This window comes from Haliaeetus leucocephalus, unplaced genomic scaffold (assembly GCF_000737465.1).
Source record: "Haliaeetus leucocephalus isolate CR32 unplaced genomic scaffold, Haliaeetus_leucocephalus-4.0 Scaffold406, whole genome shotgun sequence".
NCBI lineage: Eukaryota > Metazoa > Chordata > Aves > Accipitriformes > Accipitridae > Haliaeetus > Haliaeetus leucocephalus.
In genome coordinates, this window is record NW_010972842.1 from 5,654,401 (window position 1) to 5,677,414 (window position 23,014).

The window sequence follows — 23,014 nt, forward strand, 5'->3', positions numbered from 1 at the left end:
TGTGAGAGAAACAGCAGATAGCAGTATTTGCCATTAATTTGAAGACTGATTAAAAGTAGTGTGTTTCCTTCAGTTGTAGCGTTGGGTGCCTTCCCGTGCAGAAGATGAGGCGATGTGTCTATTCTCTATTAGTGTCAGGATTTCACTCGTGCCAGTGTTGCACAGCGTCCTCTGAAGACTGACAGTTACCAGGTTTGCTTACCTGTGGAAGATCATTCACACATCCTTGGTCTGACCACTTCAAAGGTGATAAAATAGGACAAATAGACATGCAATCAGTAGGAGGAAAAAAACCAAAGTTTTGAACTCTTTCCCCCAAAACATAATGGCTCTGGGGAGAAAAAACTTTTCAGAAATCATTCTGTGAAGGTGCTAGCAAGCGTGCTGCAAGCACTTGAAAGGCACGGGTTATCCGTAAGTGCAATACCATCTGTCTGTCATATGGCTAATCAGAGACAGCAATTCTTCCTGAGCTTTTTCCTTGGAAAGAGTCAGAAAAAAAAGTAACCGCAATTTACTCTGTTTGAAGTTCTCTTAGCAAGTGCAGTGTTTTACTTGCTATGGAACATGAACTCTGAGAGTCTGGGTTTTGTGCTGATATTTTACTGCCAAAGAACTAAACATACAAAGCAGGAAACAAACTCCCTCTCAGAAAAAATGCCACGTGCACACCGGTTCCACACTTAAGATGTTGAGCACCAGTTTGGTTTGGGCTGCACTCTTTTTGACTTAATCTTTATTGAAAATGAGTTTCTTCCAAAAGGTTTTCTTTTATTTGCCAACCAGTATTTGAAAAGTGGGTCTCATCTTAAACTATTTTTATAGAATATACTATCAAACATGTGAGAACTGTATTAAAGGTATCATGTTAAATCAGTGTGTTTCTGAGAATAGTTTAATTTGTGTGGAGAATGTTGGTTTTGTTTTATTTTTTTGTTTTTTTGTTGTTTTTTTTTTACTGCTCCTCTGACATGAATATGCTTGAGCTGCCCTTGGACTGGTCCTTATGAATAAAACAGTGTAGTGGTGTTCGGTTGTGGGGTTTTTTTGTTTGTTTTTTTCTTTCTTTTTTACTAATGGGAAATTGCTTATATACAGTTGTATGTTTTGTGTCCACAATATAGATAAATGTGGGAGGAAAGGGTCACACATCTCTGTAAAAAAACAAGTTCTAACACAATCACACAATACTAGACGATAATCATGCTTTGAGGAATATCAACATTTTAGCTTTTTTTTCTCCTAAAAAACGTACTGAGATACAAAACTTACTTATCTTCATTCAAAAAGCTAGCATATTTTCTAAATGGAAATTGGCCAAAAGGTGTGAAAATGAACTGCATCTGGCAGTTGGAAGACTTTGACAAGTTCTTTTTTTGGTGGGTGTTTAGATTAATAACCTTAGCTGGAATCCAAAGAAAAAAAAAAAAAAAATTGAAAGGCCACTATTTACTTTGAAAACCGCCTAAGAGCACAGTCAGATATTTGTTTGGAAAACAGTTGCAGTGATAAGGAGAAGTTACTTCTCCTCAACTGTGGTACCTAACTGACTTGCAAACTCTTCATTCCCTGCAGTACAAGATCAGACAGGTTCACGTAAACCACTGCCAGCACTTCTCTTATCCTTTGTGGCTGAATCGCCAATGCAGTCAAACTAATTAAAGTCGTATTTGTCAAGGACTTCTACGAGAAACAGATATCCAACAAACAAACAAACATAATTTGGTGAATTTATTTAAGCACAACTTGTATTTAAAGGATTAGGAAAGATTACAAACTAAATTATTGGTGCTTTGTATGAAGATTTCAGTGCTAGAGATGCCACAGTTAAATTAATTTTGCATATATTTGCAATGAAAATCTGGTTTAGCATTTGCACTTTGCCATTATTCATTAAATATTGCTGCAAAAGGAACTTAATCTCTCTTTAAGGCATTTCTTCCAATAAGAGTTATTTCTTGTATCCAGATAGTTCTGAACTAGTTACATCTGTGTTAGCGCAGGTCAGAAGAGAAGAAAAGGCAAATACATCTTGGAGTTGAAACTTGTGTTAAATCCAATATTCTTTGTTTGGGTTGGATCTGCAGTAGCACCTAATTCAATGAGGGCTGTTGGTGTGTTAATGTAAAGAGTCTTGCATTTAATCACTTTCTAAAATGTGTTCTTTCTAGGTCTACAGACAAGACTGTGAAACCTTTGGCATGGTAGTGAAGATGCTAATTGATAAAGATCCATCATTAGAGAAGTCCATTCAGTTTGCCCTGAGGCAGAATTTACATGAAATAGGTGAGCGATGCATTGAAGAACTCAAACATTTCATTGCTCAGTACGATGCTGCCAATCAAGATCTATCAGAATCCTTCAAAGAGGGCTCATACTAAGGACAAAAATACCCTTTCAGATCCTCTGCATTGTGTATGCCATAATACATAAATCTGTTTTCTGCGGGGAAAGAGGAGATCTTGTTGGAGATTTGAACCCAAGGCCTGCGCTCCTTTGCAGTAGCTCAGGTGACTATATCTTGTTCACTGTGGTCTCCACAATTGTATTCTTCCTACCTGTACTTGTTGACATATATTCCTTTCAAAGGATGTTCTTTTCAAAAATGCTGTAAAGTGACAAACTATTTTTGAAACCTTTACACAGTTACCTAGGAAAAAATGTTCAGTCCAATGTATGTACACTTACGTTTTGATGTTTATAAGTGTAACTTCAAACACTGTATTTTTTATTAAAATAACAAGAAGCAGTTCTTCATTCCTCAACTTAAGCAGAAATATGTCTTGTTTTCATATACACTATAGGAAGGGAAGACTTGCAAAATTGGTTGCAACTATGATTTATTTATTATAGTTTAATTTTAAACTTCAGATTAATTCTGTATAATTACACTAGGTGTTATCTCCAGTCTCTGACTGCCAGAGCAACTCAAACTACTTGATATAAGAAGTGCTGTATTTTTGTTCTAATTGCAGGTTCTGCAAATGCCTTTTAAATCTTGGTGTTTTCCATATCACGAGTCATTCACTAGCAAGCAATATTATGTAGGATGAATTCCAGGTTTTGTTACTATTTGCTACTAAACGTTTCCTTTGTTATGTTTTTGACTACACCTTCCAGAGTGTAACTGCAGGCAGCCATTGAGCAGGGAAAGGTCCCTTCTCCTACTCTCTCCCTCTCCCCCCTTACGCCTTCTCACCACTTGTCATCCATCAGTTCTAACAATTAGGAGGCTGTGTGTAGTCTTTATTTCTGGCATCAAGAATGAGCAGGAATTTGGGGTGGCAAAGTGGGGCAAGGAAAGCGAGCACGACCATCTCTGTAGTAATTCCAAGTTGCTTTGGATTAGGTGTAACGTGAAATTGAACCCTAAGACCCCAAATTCATCATCATTTCAACCCTAGGTGATTCTGGGTAATATCTGGCACCACTTTTGACCTGGTAGAGGGACTTGTAGTTGGGGAACAGTGGTTGAGGGAGAGTCAAGAGGCTGCCAATGCTACATGATTACTTGTCAGAGATGAAAAATATTTAGGACTCATTGATGGTATCCTGACTATTGGACTGTGTACAGCTTTACATTTAATAAGGTACTGGTTTTTATGAATGTTTTAGGAAAGGGATAATTTGAGTCATAATCACAAACAGGTAAGTGTAAGCACGATTGTTTTGTATACATTTGCATTTAGAAACACTTGAAACTCTGTAAAAGGACTCTAATGACCAAAGCTCACCATTTCCCAAGTGCACAGTATTTTAAAATTAAGTGTCATTGAATTCAGCCCCCTTAACAAGGTAGCTTCTCCGATTTCATCAGAATGGTGTGCAGAAAAGTAAATGAAATAGCAATGATTTTGCATGTACAAGGTACTGTATGTATCACAGCATCTTACACATGCAAATCTTGATACGGTATATTAAATATATATTACATCAGGTTCCCGAGGTGCCTGATTAGTTTTTATGTCGGTAGGGTGTGGTTTTGTAGTTGGCTTTTGTTGGTTTCTAAGAGTTCACGTTGTTCAAAGGAGATGACCTGCACCTTACCTTGTTGGCACCTGGGATTGTGTGGGCTGCACAGTGAGTGGGAATCAGCTCACAGATCCTACAGGATGCTAATTTGGGGAGGGAGAGGGGGGAAGAGGCAACCTGTTGTGGCACAGTAGCTGTACCTGACCCGCCCCTTCTGGCAACAACCTGGTTTACCGAGATCAGTCATGAAACCACAGGCAAAGTCTTCCCTGAGGCAGAAGTGTAACTACGGTGCTTCACTACTTGTCTACAGGACCCAGAGCCTTCAGGGTGTTACGTCAGAGTTTCTGCTCTGGGTTAGAAATGCTAATGAAAAAAATACTGAAATTGTGTTTAATATATTTTTGACTAAAAATGTCCATTATTACTGTACAGTTTGTTAGGGGTCTCCTTTGTTAGAAGCCTGATTACATTTACTATGATAAAAGTATCTGATTTTTCAAGTGTTCTTCTGCAAAGTAAGACCTAAGCTTACAATCACAGAATATCTGGAGTTGGAAGGGACCCATAATTAAACCATATGACTAAGAGTGTTGTCTAGACTCTCCTTGAACCCTGACAGGCTTGGAACTGCGACCGCTTCCCTGGGGAGCCTGTTCCAGCGACCGACCACCCTCTCAGTGAAGAACCTTTTCCTAACGTCCAAGCTGAACTATCCCTGACGCAGCTTCATTCCATCTCCTCGTGTCCTGTCGCTGGTCACCAGAGAGGAGATCAGCACCTGCCCCTCCGCTGCCCACCGTGGGGAAGGTGTAGACTGCGATGAGGTCACCCTTCAGCGATGAGGTCACCCCTCAGCCTTCCCTTCTCCAAGATGAACAAGCCAAGTGACCTCAGCCCCTCCTCGTAAGTCTTGCCTCTGACCATCTTGGTGACCCTCCTGTGGAGAAGGACGGAGTAACTTGTGACCCCGTTTTCTGTGCAAGGTTTCCTCTTTTGATGAGGATAATGTATTGCCCTAGTATTTCTCACCATCATGAAGGTTGTACTGGTTTTGGCTGTGATAGAGTTAATTTTCTTCATAGTAGCTGGTATGGGGCTATGCTTTGGATTTGTGCTGGAAACAGTGTCGATAACCCCAGGATGTTTCCGTCACCGCTGAGCAGTGCTCACCCAGAGCCAAGGGCTTTTCTGCTTCTCCCCCCACCCCACCAGCGAGGAGGCTGGGGGGTGGGCACAAGGGGTTGGGGGGGACACACAGCCGGGACAGCCGACCCCAACTGACCCAAGGGAGATCCCAGACCATAGGATGTCATGATCAGCAATAACATGGCTGGGGTTGGAGAAGTTTTTCGGGGCTGCTGTTGCTCAGGGACTAGCTAGGTATTGGTTGGCTGATGGAGAGTAACTGGTTTTTTTTTATCACTTAGTGGTTTGGTTTTTTTGTTTGGTTTGGTTTGGGTTTTTTACTTATTAAACTGTCTTTATCTCAACCCATGAGTTTTCTTACTTTAACCCTTCTGAGATGAGAGACCCCCATCCCACTGGGCAGGTAGTGAGTGAGCAGCTGCGTGATGCTTAGGTGCCTACCAGGGTATAAGCTCCACTTGGACTCTAGGTGCTTCTTCTAATAACACAAAACAGAATTTACAGCTTTGGTGACTGTATCTGAGTCTTGTGCTGGTAGCATACGCTGTATCCCATACCCTTCACTTCATATATAAAGGTGGAAAAACCAATTAGACACATTTCTCACAAGAAGTATCAAAAATAATGAAGTAGAAATTGTTTATGTCAAGCTGAAAAAACTAAAAGTTGTTTAGCCATCTTTAAACTTAGTGTCTAATTTTTAAAGTGGATAAAAATACAAGTTGACCCATCTTTCATTAAGTGTGCTTACAAGTACCTCTTATTCTTCCCCTGACATGAATGTCTCTTAACAGTCCAGTCCGCAGCAAAATGAAGCTTTCTAAATGTTTTTTAATGCTGTTAATGACTTGCGGTCCTGCACCCCAGCGGAGGTAAGGGAGAAGTATGTGCCTCAGAGCATTAGAAAATATCTAAACTAGCTCTGAACAAGCTGCTTAACCACTGGAAGGCAACAACGCTGGAGCACTGCTCCCCTAGGCATCGTGCTGTGCAACCAAACCTTCCTTGGCTGAGCCTGGTCTTGAGGGAAAACAGGTCAGAGCGCCTGCCTCGGGCTGGAAGAATTGACGCTGTTCAGCAGGAGAGCAGCACTACCTACAAGCACTATTGTTTGCACGGACAAACGCGCCTCTCAATTTTTTTTCTGAGTAAAACTGAGTACAAGGAAAGGTCTCTATCTGCTGCCAAAGCTTCCAGCTGAAAAATAATGCTATAAAAGGTGGTGGTGGGAAGTGTCATTACTTATATCACTCATTTTGAAGTACCCCGAGCCTCTGCGGGAGCAGGGAGTTCACAGTGCCCCAGCAATGACATTTAGCCCTCAGTTATCCTTGGGTTTTGTGTAAGGGCAGGGGGAAGAGATTTAGTTTGAGCTTTAGAGGGAGGTAATGTGAAAGTTAACTCTGAAGATAGTTTGTAAATGAGGCAGTTTAGAGATCTGTGTTGAACAGTTGGGTGTTGGGTTTTTTTTTAAACAAGAAAGTATTAGGAAGCAACTAACAATCTGTGGAGAACTTCTATCATCTAACACTCCCTAAGACATTACACCCTGGGAGAGTACATACGCTGTACCTCAGGAGATGGTGTAAGATCAGAACTATCGGTGGAGACGTTTCTCCGCGAGACAGTTACTTGCTCCAAAAAGGAGACGGCAGTAGCAAGCAGACAGAGCGTTTTGTTTCTGAGGATCCTGGTTCCCTGCATTTGGAAATGCGGGTAAGAATGGAAGGTCCCAATCATTGTTTGAGCATCCTGGGCAAAGTATTAACAAGTCGGCATCTCTCCTCAAGTCCTGGAAGTCCTGGCAGTCTGGGGGTTGTAAGACACTTAAGCACAAGAGGCATTTGGCTGCTAGGGAAGCAAACGCTGCCTGAGCCACCAGAGCAGCCCGCCAGCTGGAAGCATCCCATGAGCCGCCCATTGGCCCACACGATGTAGCACGGTATTACTTTGATCAGCTTTTATGTACACAAGACTTGTTTGTACTAGAAGAGTGGCTTATATGGTGAATACCACCTCTGGGAGTAAAGGATCATTTGCTTATTTTACCCTGAAAAATACAAGCAAGTAACTGCTAGTTTGGTTTAGCCTTAGCAATAGCTTCGTTTTCTTTGGTGTAAGCCAATACTCGTGTGTGTCCATTCCCTCCCCTTCTTCTAGCTGCTTTTATTTCCAAACTTCTACATCCTCAAGAAGGGCAAGCTTAGTTCAATTTACCAGGCTTTTTTAGTAAGAAGCATCTGTTATTTCATTAATTACCTTCCTTCAGGTGGTCAGAAAGCCAATGGCTTTAGCATTTACTATCTTAATTGGTGGATGTCACTGTTAATTCAAGTAACAGATTTCTGCCCTTTATCTAAAAAACTGGAAGAAGTTTATTGTAACTTAAAATAGCTCCTACTCCTCATATGAGTTCAAGGCAACTTCTGGGATGACCTACTACTTCATAGGTTTTTGCCCGCTTGCATTCTACAACCACCCAGCATTTCTCTTCCTTTATGTAAGTGAACTTCAGAAACTATTTTTGGACAAGGAGTGGAACAATAATTTAAAAAAAAAAAATCCACAACCACAGGAGTTGCATATTTGTTGTACTGATATATTCCAGGCTTGTGTGGTTTTTACATTTATATAGTTTACATTTTGCTTGACCCATAAATAACACTTGCAAGATTAAGAGGGCCATAGTTTAGAGAGTATTTACATAGCCCCACCATGCATACAGAGCTTTTAATACCTAGTAGACAAAATTAAGCTGTTTTGCACTAAACATTTTTCAATATTTTTCAACTTAAAACCCCTGACTAAAATACAAGCAATATTTCCTCCATAATGCTGCTGTTAAATCCCTAACAAATCTAGTTTGATATTGTAACAAACTTCTTCAAATTCAGGGATATAAAAATATTCAGCTTTTAAAATTTTAACTGTACAATATGTACATTAGTATTTGCACTGTTAAATTATGAATACATTTAAGCCTATGAAATACTACATTATAAATATCAATGTTTTTTGATTTAGAATTGCAGCTAATACATTTTAAAACCTGGATAATGCATTTGAAAAGACACAATTCTGGAGCCTAATCCTTTAAGCCCTTATGAAAGTATTTGTTACGTAAGTAGATTCATTGACTTAAATGGGGTTACATGCCTGAGCAAAGGACTCCAGCAGTTGTACCTCTCTCTCTTTCACTGCTGGGGGGTGGGGGGCACAGCCTAAAAAACATCATCATGTGTTGGCAGCTAAATCCAATTCCAGCAGCTCAATTAATATCTTCCTTTAAACAAGCACAAAAAAACCCCCCAACCCTTACAGAGGGATGGCATTCTTAAAAAGCTGCGGAAGGAAAAACATGAAAGTTAAACATATAAACCATTTACGGCTGCTTTAGGATACATCAAGGCCTCAAGCATTTCAGCTCCCACATTCTGATTTTTGCCTCCTTAATAGCGGACTCTTTGGAAAAGGAGCGTTTTCCCAAATTAAAAAAAATAATCCAGTTTTTGTAAGGAAACTTCAAGGAGGAAGAGTGAGCTTTATCAATGAAGAAAGGGCATAGTACAGAGCCTTCTTTTTCTTGGTGGTTAAGAGGAAAAAGTCAAAGATCACCCTGCGTGGGTATAGCTACAGCACAGGACTGACAATTGTATTTATTGATCTTTGTTGAATCCCCTCTCTCAGATAATTCAACATAGGTGAATAGCGAGCATAAAATAAAATGTCTACAAAACGTCTGTATCGAGAACTGCAGTAACAGTATTTTGACAGCTGAAACATATTATGTAAACCTAGCAATATCTGAGCAGATCATCATTCGGCATGGTGACATTTCTGAATGTTACTTGTACAATGTAAACTCTGGCAGGGTTATCATTTACACTGGCAAAGCATTAAGAACCTTAGCAACTTGCCTAAGTACAATTATTAATATAAAAAGATGTGGTTCAGACTGGAGCTACGGAGTTGACTGGTCTTCCCAACTGTTAAAAACAAATTAAGAAATGATGCAATTTTTTCCTTTGTGTCCCCTCTTCTTCTTTGATTTGGTTGTCCTTTGTCCAAACTGAGAACTAGATAACGCAGTAGTTGGACCAGAAAGGTCATCTGTATAGTACGGATATCTCAGTGATCGTGGCTGTGGAATTGGCTGTCCTAGAAAATATCCTTCCTCTTCAGAATCCGATGACGAGGATGAAGTTGAACACCAGGAGTCATCTTCGTCACCATACAATCCAAAAAATTTATCAACCACCTGATTCCGCAGTGCATAATCAGACCTAGTATGGGCATATTGTCCGTACAGCTCCGCATTTTGAATATATGCCCGAATCTCACGTGAGCTTCTATTTTGAATAAATTTTTCATGATCCTGAGGGGAGTAATAACGAAATCTCTCTCTTGGAGAGCATCTTCTTTCTGTGGCCAAGTTAAGTGCATTATCTGAACGAGACTTCCTACTTCTTCTACGATGATGAGAAGGCCGATTTCCACGCTCTTCAAAATGGTAAACGCGCCTACGTGTCCTTTCACTCATTGGAGGCTGACGTATTTCAACATTCTCGTAACTTCCATTATCAATAACGTCATCCGAAAACTTCACTTGCTGCGGTCTAGACTGGGATTTAGATCTTCTTAGTACAGGCATATGCACTGGCTTTTCCTCTGGCAAGACCTTTTCCTGACACAACTCTGAGCTCAGGCTCTTCAAGGACTCTGTGCTCCGGTGGAGCATTGAAGAATTCAGAGTTCCCATGTTGCTCATTTTCTCACAGTCCTCTACCTCCAGTTCTTGGAAAGTTTGCAAAGAGTAGAGAGATGGCCGTGGCTTGCCTTCTCCATCCATTGAAGCCCCTGCAGTGGGAATGGAGACAGGAGGAAAAGAAAATGAGAGGACTATCAGAGAGATAAGTATTGTAACAAAACAGTAAACATTTCAGTAAAGCAGACCTTATTAGTGGTTTTTGGAACTATTACCAAAAGGACTAGCTTCACAGAAGAACAAGCTTTGTTTTGACTTAAAATGTTTAAGTATTAGCTCTGATTACCAAAGAATTAGCTAACATTAGGACATCAAGAGCGGAAGAAATTTAATGAGTTTAAAAATTGTAAACGCATACAACTAAGCCTCTAAGAAAAAAGAATTACTTAAAATTATTCTACAGTCCATGCTTGCCATTTTTAAGGCTAAATATTTCATGTTTCTGGTATCACTTAATTCAGTATTCCAGCTGTTGCTACAGGAAAGCTAGGCTTAGTGCCTTGCAAAGAAGGATCCTTATCCTCCAAAAATCAGCAGCAGTAAGCTCGCCTGCTTTACTCCCGGTTTGTGTCCGATGACCCTTCGCTTCCACAACAGCAATGTCCTCTGCCCTGTGACCTTCCCAGGTGCAATACCTCTAGTTCCTCCTCCTCCTCCTGTGCCCCCTGAACCAAACTCCCCTCATTAGTTCCTTCATTACTGCTTGCGCAATGGAGCATGGGGTCAGGCCTGAGCTACACGAGTAGCTACAATAATTCAGGTTACAGAAAGAAAGGAATGGAGATGAGGATAGGACAACTTTTAAAATGGGTCTCTCATACCTAACTCCCAGGTTTGGGTTTTTTGTAGGGAAATAGGAAAGGAAGGTTAACGCACACACACATGCACACACTTGGCATATCTGACTTTTATCCCTTTGGCTAATTTCAATCACGTTTGACAAGGAGGTTCACAAAAGTGGATTATCAGTTTCTCCTTAGTCAATGGAGAAAGATAATCTCATAAATCTCATTTCCTAAGGCTAAGAAGTTTATGATCCTTTCAGATTTTCTACATATTTTTACAAGCAAATCAGGAAATTACCTAAAGTGTTTTGCAGATTATCTTTAATATTATCCTAGTATGTAATGCAACTTCTTGTACTTAAGGTATGGAAAAAAAAAATCATCTTCATTTGCTTAAAGCGGTGGTTTGTATATAACAAATGGATAGTTCAAGACCATTCTTACTCTGTTTAACATTATGGATTTTTTTTTGTTACAAGCAAAGGAAAGGGAATTCAGAAGGAAAGGAGAAGAATTTAAATAGAATTTGAGTAGCAGAAATGTAGTCTTGTGGAAGAATATGTGCTTAGAAATTACAGACACAAAAAGTTCAAAATACTCCAACACGCATGCTTTGGTGGACCTCTCCATCAAAACCAGTCAATTTTTCCCCCGTTACCTGTTATGTTGGACAAAGCCAAAGAATCCATTGAGTCTCGAACACTTTGCTCTTGCTGTTTCAGGTCAGACAAACATTCAAGCGAACCTCCATACCATGGAGTTTGGTCGTGTTTGTATCCTGACGCCCCGTGTTCCATGTCTAGCTCCTGGATTTTCCTGCTGCTGGCAGGGCCTGGGTGGCTGCCATAGGCAGAGTCACCCAAGCCATCTTGTGACTGGGCCCAGTACATGTCTGACTGATACTTCTTACTTGCTAGGCTTGGATTATTTTTTTTCAAGTCCAACTTGCTCTTGACCATGCTGTCAGAAATCCAGTGTTCACTTGATCTAATGTCTACTTCAGCAGGCTGCTGGAAGAGGCTTTTATCACCAAACTTCAGAAGAAGTTGAGTCATGTAGTCTTCGTGTTCAGCCCATTCTTCAGGGTCTTCAGGCATTTCCTGCTCTACTCTTCCTTTCCAGAAGTCTTCGTTAACAAAGCTTGCCTCTTCCCTTGAAAGGCTTAAGTCATCCAGCTTACGAGAAAGAGTATCGTCAGCATTGCCTGAAAGGCCAGGAAATTTGTAATTGAGGGCCGGTGAGAGGAGGAGAGACTGGCGGCACTGGTCGGCTGACCGGCTGCTTTTTCCCATGCGAACGCTCCTCCTGGAATCTCTAGATCGAGCAGACTGAAATGCAGAATCGGAAGAGTCGGAGGCATGAACGTCCTCTCCCAAGCTGCAGGTTTTTGAACAGTAAATCTGCCCTTGCTTTGGAAGGAAAGGGCAGCCAAGCAAAGAGGTCTTGCACTGAGCACAAGAAAAGCAAGTCTCCGTGGCATGCCAGTGCTGTCCATCATAGGTCATCTGAGCATGGTCAACACCTGGAAAGGGAGAAAAACCAATGCTTTGGGTTTCTCAGAAAAATCACTTGCAGAATCCACACTTCTGGAATGTGAAATAATTTCATAAATTGGCTTTCCCTTATTTATAAGTTTAATGCTTAAAAAGGACATACTTACCAATGTGTTCCCCACAGGTCTCACAGTATTCCGCATAGAGAGATTCAAAACAGTTACAGCAGAATGGTCGCCCATCCTTCATGATATATCTCTGTCCACCCAGGATTGTTTCACACTCGAGGCAACAGAAGTGCTTCATGTGCCAGTGGCGACCCTCAGCTTCTGTACACTCATCAGCAAAAATGATCTTTTCACAGATAAAAAGTAAACTTTTAGTTAAGTGGCCAAAACCTCACCTTGTGAGTTGAAGCATACAAAATACCCTAATTGTGCAGTTCGCATGCTAAACTTATTTTTATTTAGCTGCCTTTTGAATACAAAGATAGAAACAACACTCTCCCACAGCGACTGCAGCACTCTGACCTTTTCTATAACAAAAAAAAAACCAAAAACAAAACAAAAAAGAAAAAATGTATTGGGTTTTTTTTCTCTTTAAAAAGATAACATAAGAACTCAACCATTAAAGAAGCTGCTATCAGGATGATATTTTGGAGTACTTGTACAGATCCGTTTTCTAATTCAATCTACAAGATTCAGTTCTAAATACAAACAGGCACGTGCTTTCTAAATACCGTCACATTGCTTGTAATATTGCCAATTTGACAAGAAATGAAACACCTCAGCCTTCAAACATATCTATGTAGCGGAGTCCTGACTTCCTAAATGAATGCAGCTGAAGTTAGTAATTGCCCAAGTGATGCAGTTTGTTAACAACAGGAGTGTAGATTGGCTGTAAAATGTGAATTATTTACCTCATCGCAGGCTGAACATCGAGGTTTGAGAAGTTCAGCGTGGTGCCTGCCACAGTGAATTTTCCCATCTTGGTAGAAGTAGATAAGGTCAACGAGCAGCTCATTACATGTGAAGCACACAAAACATGAGGGATGCCAGCACACACCAGGCCCAGCTCTTGAGGCAAAAACTGCAACTTCACCGCCGTTTACTTTTGTACCACACTAGGAACAAAACCAGAAAGTGAACACGCTTACCATCCCAAACTACTAGCTTCTAGCATTTAAACTAAATTAAAACACCAAACCCAATATGCAGGTTTTATTCCAAAATTCTGACAAGAGGGAAAAAAATATTCTCAATTCTGGTCTAGACAAACCCTTTGTGAATACAAGTTTATTTTATACATAACAACACTTTTTAAGCATATGCCTGGTTTTGACCTGTAATTGCTTTAGTATGAGTCAGCAACAGGGTTTTTTGGGTAGGAAATATATCAAAGATTCAGTTCATTCTCTGTATCAAAGGTTGTGTTTTGCTTAAGCAAGCACTACCTTCTTTCTATTTACATGCATTTTCAAAAATACTCTTTTTTTTTGGTGTTCCAACATAGACAGAGATAAGCTTACACATAATATTGAGATACTGCAAGTTTTACATTATTCAGCCCGCTAGCTGGCTTGTGGCACCAGTAGTATTACCTGTTCACAAACCGCATGCATCACTGCTCTTGAGAGTAGTTTAATAGTGCCCCGGCCGAGTGCCTCCTTTTTGCGCTGAGAACTGAACATCTGCAGTTCCTTCTTTTCTTCTTCACTTAAAGACTGGCAGTATCTCACCTTCCAGTGAAAATGCAGGAGAACTTATTTTAGATACTGAGCTTTTAAAGTAACAGATTAATAAGTAAGTGCCTATATGCAAGCAACTCATCAGGTGTGCTGGCAATCATTAAACTTTTCCAACTTGTCTTCTCTACCGTCTTAACGTTTAGCTAATATGGCATAATACAAAAGTAGCACAGAGAGGGATTTTGCATTACAGGATAAAAACCCCACCATACTAAACTAAGAAGTTGTCTAGGCAAGAAATAAGATTTTAAAAAGCCAAACCAAAACCTGCTGCCATCCTAAAATAATGGAACGGACCTAAATCAGCCATAACGTCGTCCTTTAGATTTATGGTTAAGTGCCCACAACTAAGTATTGCAGTATACACAAGATCTTAAGTATTGACACCCCCGCCCCCTTCCCTTACAAAGAGCTTGTTTGTTATTTCCACTTCTACTCCAAATTACACTGCATATCTGAGATGCAAACCTTTTACTATCACAAAGCATCCTTTTTGTGTGCTACAATGCAATTCCAGGAATTTGTAGGTTCCTGGTAATTGGTGGGTGGCTGCAAACACTATAAAACCAACTTGTGTTAAGTTTATTGCAGTGACACCAGCCTCCCTAACAAGCAAAGGCAGTGTCCTTCCAGACAGCTCTTATCTGCACACAAGCCAACCGGACAGCTAAACAATGGACTCAGTGTACACACCGTGCTGCTTTATAGGTCAGATGCCACGGTTTAGGCCTGTAATAAATACACGGGTAGGCAATTCTCCATGTAAAAGCCGCCAGGGAGACCTAAGCCCTGACGGTGCATCCTAAATTGTGTATTTACCTCATTATCGTGGGGTGGCAGCTGATAGAGAAGTTGTTTAATTCGGTGTTTCTCTCCAGGGCTGTTAACGTAAGGGACCTTCTCCTCTGGCAAGCAGGCGAAATACAGCTGGACCTGACCAGGAGGAACGCAGAGTTCAGACCGAGGGACACGCATCACCCAAGCACCGCAACCGTCCTTCAGCTACTGTTTTATCTCGGGTCTCGTTTACGAAGGAAGAAGGTTACGCTACATTAGATCTGTGACAGGGTTTCTGCTGGAAATACGAGACCCAGATGAACCAGCTCAGCAAACCTGAATTGTCTCTGATAAAACTAGCACCCAGCTGCTGAATTGCTTTTCTGGAATGCAATTTGCAGTGACAATTAGGGGGGTATCATAAATTATGCACATTTAATGTTCTCATTATTCCCACCCCCTTCAGGGCTGGTCAACAACCCGGTGGAAATTCCAAGTTTCCCCTCTGCAATTTACCACACAAGGTATGAAGCTTTCCAGAAAACAGCCACTATATAAACAAATTTAATTTGCTCTCTGCATTTTACACATTGTTGAGACAAAAGCTGTTTTGTAGTCTCCTGCTGATCAGGTTCACCCAAAGCATCAGCTTTCATTGCTTCCATGTGGGCTTTGGTAAGAAGGTGGAAACATCCTTCCCTTGGGAGGAGGCTGGATCCAGCCACATTTCAATCAGATGCAAATTAACTACAAAATTTTCACAGGCTGCATGTTTTTGATAAAGAAGTCAATATTAGGTGTACACACCTAACAATCTTCACTCTTTTTTTTTCGGAAGAAAATTATGACAGGAAAGCTGTAATGAACACTATGACAAAGCCCAATGGCAAAAAATATTTTTGTGGAACAGCTACAGATTTATTGTTTTTCCTATGCAGTTTCCAGCTTGTCACGAGGCCTGGGGCTGTAAATAAGAGCTGACTATTGGCAAAAATATTACTTGCCATCCAGATTGAAATAACGCTCAGGTCAACAGCTTATTACTGTGCAAGACTGATGAAAAAGCAGCAGTAATCAGTCACTTGACTCAGGAAGCAATCAAAATTATATGAGAAAGGTTGTACGAAACATGACTTGGTCTTCATTTAACCAAAATTTAAACATCAGAAGTCTACTGTAAGCTCACTTACTACTGACTGTATTTCAAGAAGCTGCAGGAAAAGATAACAACATGCAGTAAGAAGTGAAGCTTTAAAAGGTACTTTACACCCTTTTCTCAAGTTTATTGCACTGTTCTCAAAATAAGTCATTCTTCTTGGGAAAAAAAATCTTCAGTGAGTTTAAGCTAGCTGGATTATGAGGATATTTTAGGGCATTTAATTGTGCTGGCAGAACGTTAGCTTGCTGTTTGCCTTAAGGTCTGATTCATCAGGATTCTTATATATGCTTAAGTAAGCGATAAAAAGAGTTTCCCTAAAAATAGCGCATTATTTGCCATTCCTGCTGACATGTTACTTTATTCATGATTAAGAAAATCTCTGCATAGCAAAAAGGAGACATCTTCTGCACCTTTATAACTATGGACTGTATTAGCTTGCCAGCTGAAGGAGGCTTGCTCTGCCTCTGTTAGCAGATGCTACAAAGCCACTCTGTCCATTTAACACTCAAGTCTGAGATCTGGATATTACTGAGTACACAGCTTCAGCACAATCATCAAGTAAATATAGCAATAAATCAAGCAATATTATCAAGTAAATGAACACCATGAGAGGTTCATTTTGATCTCCCACAGCAACTTGCTCATCAGTAATTTCACTTTTATTTCCATTACCATGATGTTATAAAGAAGAAAGAGGAGAGGGGAAGGAACAGCCCAACCAACCCATGAGTTTCGGTTCCAGAGATCGTACAAGAGAAATCCTGGCATGAACAAATGGCAGGCATACAACTATTTAAACAAGCGTAAAATATATTACTACTTGTCACAGTGACAGAACACTTGCATTTATGTGCGCTGTAGTAACATAGATGTTCTAGATGTCAAATGCCTAATTATTTAAAGAGTTGTACAAGTGCAGTGAGGTACTGGCCAAGTAGCACAATGCCACAAGGTATGCTATGAGCTTTAATTTAACCTAATAACATATTTCAAAGAGAAAGCAAATTTCTATGCTGCTTTTAGACTTGAGAATACATACCTCTGTGGCACACATTCACTGAAAAATATTGACTGGGAACCTTGTTTTGGAACCTAAAACTCCTCGGTGTTGAGGATTTTAAGCTCCCTAAACACAGCCTCATTAGAATAGGAAACAAAACAAGAAGAGTTCTAGACAAATTTAAGTTTTCTACATTATAAGAATTTAATTAGACTTGTAGAGGCAGCGTATCACTCCCTTAGACAGTCCTTACAAGGCTTATTTTAAAAATGCAGAAGCACAGTTGATACCTGCTCTGGTCTGAGGCCTGGGGGTACCCAGGCATATTCTTCCAAGGCACAGCCAGAGTCATCATCCGATGTGGAGCTTCGCTGACACCCAAAAACGAGATTGTTGGCTTTGGGCTCCATCTCCAGTGGCATAAGTGTGAAGCGTTAAATATTTCAGCTGCACCTCATCAAGCAATTGATCTGGAGAAAGAGATTAGCAGAGTTTTAATACACTTGAACATGCAACAACTAATTATCAGTGTAAAGGATCTTACAACAGTTCAGTATTCCTTGTGTTGCCCAGAACAATAAATGATTGAAGCATCATTACAACTTGCTACAAGCAATTCAAAAGTGCTTAAGAGAGCTATAAAAATAAAACTACTCAAGAAAAAGAAAACTAGACACACACTACCACGTTTGGCAACCACAATGTATTTCAATATTAACGCTTGTCATCTTTTACACTTCTGCTTGTTTCACATCACAGGTTATATGTAGGTGTACCTAGGAAAGACTCATTGAGCAGATACCAACAAAAGGAATGAGCTCTTAAGCTCAACCCGAGCTCTTCCAGAAGTCATTACTACCACCAATCTAGTAACACAAAAGACATGACAACCGCTTGTCAAAAACTAAAGAAATTGTTGCGAAAAGACAGTTGTGCAAGTAGCATCCTGTTTTTCACAAGGTAGGCACAGAGCAGTGAGCGTCTGCTGGATTCCTCCGAGAACTCTGTTTTAGCTGTATCAGAGCGGAAGGGCGTTGGTCCAGTTAAATATCTGAAAGCCAATTAGGCCAGATTAGGCTCTGTAAAATACATCATGATTGTTCTGTTAATTTAAAACCCTACAGGGAGATGCTTCTGTTGATTCATGAAGCCTGCAAAGCTTAATATCAGTGGGATCATTTTGAGTCACAACTGGCAAAGAAGGCTCTCACCAACATCTGTAGCGTTCCGCAGTAGAAAGCTTATTAAGATAAGTATCTTACATTAATTCTAGCAGAAGTTCTTAGGAAATTCAGACCAGGAATTTCAGTGAAATACAGATGATCAAAAGCAAAGAGGATGTACCCTACCATGACAGACATCCTGACCACTGGGGTTAGAAACAAGCTTGCTTTTACAGTACCACATTACACACCAGCTGTGCCTTCCCCATTTTTGGCAATTCTTTCACCTATGCATCTAAACACAGATGCCATTTCATCAGTACTAGATCTGAGCTGTAGAAAATTTTAATCTCCTTGACATATAACCTTGCTGGTGGGTCTTAAAGGGGAGAGCAATCTAAAAACTGCTGGTGGGTCCCACATTACATTGCCAGTCTCATCACCACCATATTAGAGAAAATAAGTTGCTGCTAGGTCACAGGTGGTAGAAAGATTTAAGACCGCATACCCAAGTATTCTGCTAGTTACTCAACAGGAGTTTCTCCTCCTTCAAGCATGAGGCACTGGTTAGTGCCAGGCTCTGTTGATTCAGTACGTAAACCCAAACCTGCTCCATAAAAAGTGGCCACATGCATCCAAAGCTACAAACTCAGTGAAATGACGATATTCAGTATTACACAGTCTATCAATCCCCATTTTCAATACGTCTATACATTCTCACACCCAATAAAAAGAGATGGGATTACTTAACTCTTCCGCTGGGTTAGTGCTCCAAAAAATTAGCTTGTTAACTTTACTCCAAAAACTTCTGGTTCAAAAACATATGCACTATTTTTGGTGCACTGCTAAGATGCCAACACACTTCTATTACACTGCATAGCTGCACTGTAGTAAAAGATTCATTTAATACTTGATGGGGCAAGAAAACCTGCCAACCTCCCCTTTGAGAACAGGCTATGTCTACAAAGCTTGTGAGCCATCAGGCAAATTTCTGAAATCTTACTCTAGCTGAACAACTGAAGGTTAGCAAAACAGCTTCCGAGCTTAGCATCACGATGTCACAATCTCTGCCAAGGAAGGTGAGAAAAACCAAACTCAATCCTAAAAGCTCAATCCTATATATTTAAAATAGAAAGACAGACATCCCAGTACATACTGGATCCCTTGAATTAGTTTTCTTCAGAAAAAAATGATAAGACAAATGATACAAAACTGTTTCCCTTCTCCACGTACTAGTGGAAATGAAGTCAAGCATCAGGTATGTTTTTGTTATTGCTTGTGTAAAACTGGGGTATGAGGAAGAAGGGACAGAGGAATACTGTGACACAGTTAAGAACTCGCTCTAGCAAAAAAAGGCAACAGTGCTCACTGTTGCAGATGGATGGGGATGCTCAGGTTGGCAGCTTGTGTCCCGCATCATCTATACCCAATTCTTAAGTGTAAAATCACTATGAGTATCACTGAGAAACCCAAGTCCTTCCAAGATGATCTTAGCAGCAGATGAACTGTTTTACAATTTCCCCTCAGAAAGGGGTAGATATCTGGTTTACAATAATATGCCACTCACTGATACCTAAGCTGCTATTTCAAATTCTTACAGCACTACAACATGAGAACTTGTGTTGGTCAAATTATCACTTTTCAAGAACTGACTCCTGCCCAATAACCCAGGAATAAAAGCAGTCACTAGGTGAAACACCTTCACCAACACTTCATTAGGCAGCCCGACCTCAACCACACCACAGAAAGCAGATCTGAAATGTAATTCAGGCAAAGAGACAGGTTCAGGTGCCAGTCCCCCGGCACTTGAGCAGGGTGTACCCCCAGCTCGCTCACACGACATCCAGCGCTCACAAGCACAAAAGTAATTCAGTAATTGCTTCTTCGTATTGATTGTTCAAAAACCTCTCTCTGTAAGATCAAAGATTAACTTCTCTGACTTACTTTATTCTCTTGAAAGACAAGGAAAAAAAACCAGAATCTGAATGCATGAAGACTTGTTAACCTTTCTGAGGATTTTTGAACACTAAGGCTACATGCTACTTCTACATGGCAAAAAGCAGCGCTGGGTAACGTTGGGATTTCAAGTATAGTGAAGGTACGTAAGTGTGAGAGCGTTGCCTAATTCCAAAGGAAGACAAGGCATTGGTATGAGAGAGAGGCCATGCTGCTTTTCCACGGAGACGGATCCTGCCTGAGTCGCCTCTGACCCATCCATTTCAGACAGAATGCGGTCCAGCTCCAGCAAGAGAAAACCACAGACCCACAGGCCCACTTCCCAGTGACACAGGGCAGGTTGAAAGTATGGCTGGTAGAGAATAAAGGAAAAATACACCTCCCCTCCAACTGTTAAATGCAACTTTACAGTCAGGGTGCTCCTCCCCAGATAAGGCAATTGGAAATGTTTAAAGCGAGGTTCATAAATCTCAATGAACCGAGATTACTCAAAGGACAGCATTCACTTTAAAAGAAAAACGCTACCGTAGAGCTAATGGTAAGCCAGCTATAAAATGACTGACAGCGCATCATATATCAATATGGTCATGTCACAAATATCATGGTGTTGCTGACAGTGAGGTTTCTAAAACAGCCCAGCTTAACAGCAGGCTATCTGCAGAACTGTTTTAGCAATTGCTTGTTTAGGAGTTCTCCTTCCTCTCCTGCTTAAGTGTAATTTGGTTTGCATTTTAAAACTACAGGGTTCTTCCTCCCTGCCCCCCAACGACACTCATCCTTCAAAGTGATCCGTTTAAAATGATTACATCCTAAGGAGGATTCAAATGAATATAAACAACAGCTGAAAAAATAAATGCTTTCCGAGGGATGAGTAGAAAGGTGGTCTTTCTACTCCTGCCACGACATCTACAAAACACAGCAAGGATGCTTTGTTTTGCTTTCTTAAAAGTCTGTGGAACGTTTTGAGGTTTCGGCTCTGTTCAAATACTGCCTCTCAAAAAAAGCTTCATAGCCTACAAGGAAGTATTTCACTGGCAGCTTGACAAGTATGAATAACATAATTGAATTAAACAGCTAAATTTCATTTAAAAAGAAAAGCAATTAATACCTTTTTTCCACTGATGTATTAAAACAACCGTATTCTGACAGAGTTCTTAGAAGCAAAGACAAACTACGCTCCTAATTACAACAAACCTATTGGTACACAAAATATTAGGGTATCAGACTTGGAGCAAAGCTGTTGCTGAACCCCATATGAAGGTTATCCCCGTGCTAGGATTTCCAGCTCACTGATTATGTTCACCCCTGACCAGATAGAAGAGGTCGTGATTTGTGAGCACAGTTAGACAAACATCTCCTTGCCCATCCCCTGCTGTTTTACTCTGTCCTGCAGGGCAAATTGTTTAACAACTTTTTTGTTAGAAGGCTTGTTAACAAGGCTATAGGGGATACAAGATGCATATCACATGCATCCATTCACAATGAAGGCTCAACGAGTTAAGATTAGCATGGCCAGCCCATTCACCTGCTTATTTAATCCCTGGTGCACGATAACTACATTAGAAGAGCAAGGGTGTAATACAGCAGCAATAAACCACCACAAAATAACTATTAATAATTTAAAAACCATTTCCAATACATCTTACGGGAATGATCAGAAAGCCCCATTCCTTAGCTACAGTACAAATAACCTATTTACGGACAGCTCTGTACTTGGGAAATCTGGATCTGTAGTCAATGAGCAGCGACTGTTTCAGCTGTTGGGTCCTTCCAGTAACGACCTATCCAGAGCAGGGGGGAAAGGAATGAAGCCTGCGTACTTGTTCATTCAGCAGGCCTTTAGATGGACCCTAGAAGCAAGGACTGTTTTCCCTTCCATTGGCCAGCCCACAAGCACCGACAGAAGAATGAACTGCTTTCCTCCTCTAGCATCCTAACGCAAAGATCACTTTCCCAACTGGAAGCTGGACGATCCTTCTTGGGGTGTTTTCCTTGGACGAGCCATACTGCAAAGACAGGCTACCTGCGTTAACAAAAGGAGGAAGCACGGTGACAAAAGCATCGCCCCACGCCAACACCTCGGATTTGGATGTCTTACGCTCGGCGCTGCGCAGAACACGACCGCAGGCTGCAGTTCAGCGAGAACCAAACCTCTTGCCGAGGAAGCGGTATTCTCACGGATGCTTCCCCCCCCTCCTCTCCTTAAGAGGGTGTACAGATTTAGAAAGAAAGAAATCTTGCCTTTTACAGTCTCCCATTGATTTTTTTTTTTAATTCTATTTTAAACAGCAGCCAGACTTTACTCCAATGTACACATATACTCAGGTTTCACCCCGTCACCTGTTGGCTCCCGAACAACACCCTTCTTTGTTAGGGCTCACAGCCCTCATTTAAGACGAGTTTCCAGAGAAAACACTTCAAGAAAGTGTTCAATAAGTCACAAGACTGGAGTTGTAAAAAAAAACAAAACAAAACAAACCACCAAAAAACAAAACAAAACAAACCACCAAAAACCCCAAACCAACGAAAAAAACTAACGAAATCCCATGCACAGCCCAGCTTATCCTGACAGACGGGCCGGGACGATGCCTTCTTCAGCAGGCAGAGCTCCTCAGGGATGGCGGCGGGGGGGGATATTTCCCGTCCCGCCCAAGTTTCAAGGACGAGGACGTGACGGTGGGTCAGAAGCTCCCCCAGCCCCCCCCCGGGTCCGAAGGTACCCCGTCCCCCACCCAGCCGCTCCGGCGAAGAGAAGGACCCCCGCCCCCCCAAATTAAATTACCTCTTGACAGCACCGGAACGGCGGCGGAGCCGGGAGAAGCGGCTCAGGAGAGGCGATCCCCGCTGCAGACCCGACCCCGCGCTCCGGCTCTTTTGAACCCAGACCCTTTCCCCGTCCCCCCCCCCGGGGGGTCTGTAAGGACGGACAGACCCGCTGAGGCGTCCGCAGCTCCCGGCTCCGCCACGGAGAGCGGCTCCTTTCCCTTCCCTTCCCGGGCAGGTCCGGAGGAGCGGCCAGCGCCAGGCACAGCCCCACAGAGGAAAAAG

At 41.3% G+C, this 23,014-nt stretch overlaps 2 protein-coding genes across 7 annotated transcripts in view; one reads left to right on the top strand and one right to left on the bottom strand.

Moving 5' to 3' along the window:
- Positions 1–4,287, top strand: part of PPHLN1 (periphilin 1) — a 72,759-nt gene extending 68,472 nt beyond the window's left edge. For all 6 annotated transcript variants that reach the window (XM_010574061.1, XM_010574064.1, XM_010574063.1 and 3 more), the window contains one exon: positions 2,172–4,287. In XM_010574061.1, the coding sequence (XP_010572363.1) occupies positions 2,172–2,381 (210 nt within the window). In that variant the 3' untranslated portion in view covers positions 2,382–4,287. The remainder of the gene's footprint in view (positions 1–2,171) is intronic.
- A 4,466-nt stretch (positions 4,288–8,753) lies between these two features.
- PRICKLE1 (prickle homolog 1 (Drosophila)) lies at positions 8,754–17,269 on the bottom strand. Its single transcript, XM_010574068.1, has 7 exons — positions 17,138–17,269; positions 14,731–14,844; positions 13,765–13,902; positions 13,084–13,287; positions 12,332–12,518; positions 11,330–12,193; positions 8,754–9,978 (listed from the first exon to the last, which is right to left on the bottom strand). Exons 1-7 carry the CDS (start codon positions 17,267–17,269, stop codon positions 9,122–9,124), a joined length of 2,496 nt encoding a protein of 831 aa, XP_010572370.1. The 3' UTR covers positions 8,754–9,121.
- Between the last annotated feature and the right edge of the window lie 5,745 nt (positions 17,270–23,014).

Excerpts from the sequence above, each read along its gene's own strand:
- PRICKLE1 (XM_010574068.1), bottom strand. The coding sequence starts at position 17,269 with ATGCCACTGGAGATGGAGCCCAAAGCCAACAATCTCGTTTTTGGGTGT. Across the intron at positions 13,288-13,764 it reads TGCATGCGGTTTGTGAACAG|TGTGGTACAAAAGTAAACGG; the intron begins GTAATACTACTG and ends TTTTGTTCCTAG. Across the intron at positions 9,979-11,329 it reads GGCTTTGTCCAACATAACAG|GGGCTTCAATGGATGGAGAA; the intron begins GTAACGGGGGAA and ends TTCCCACTGCAG.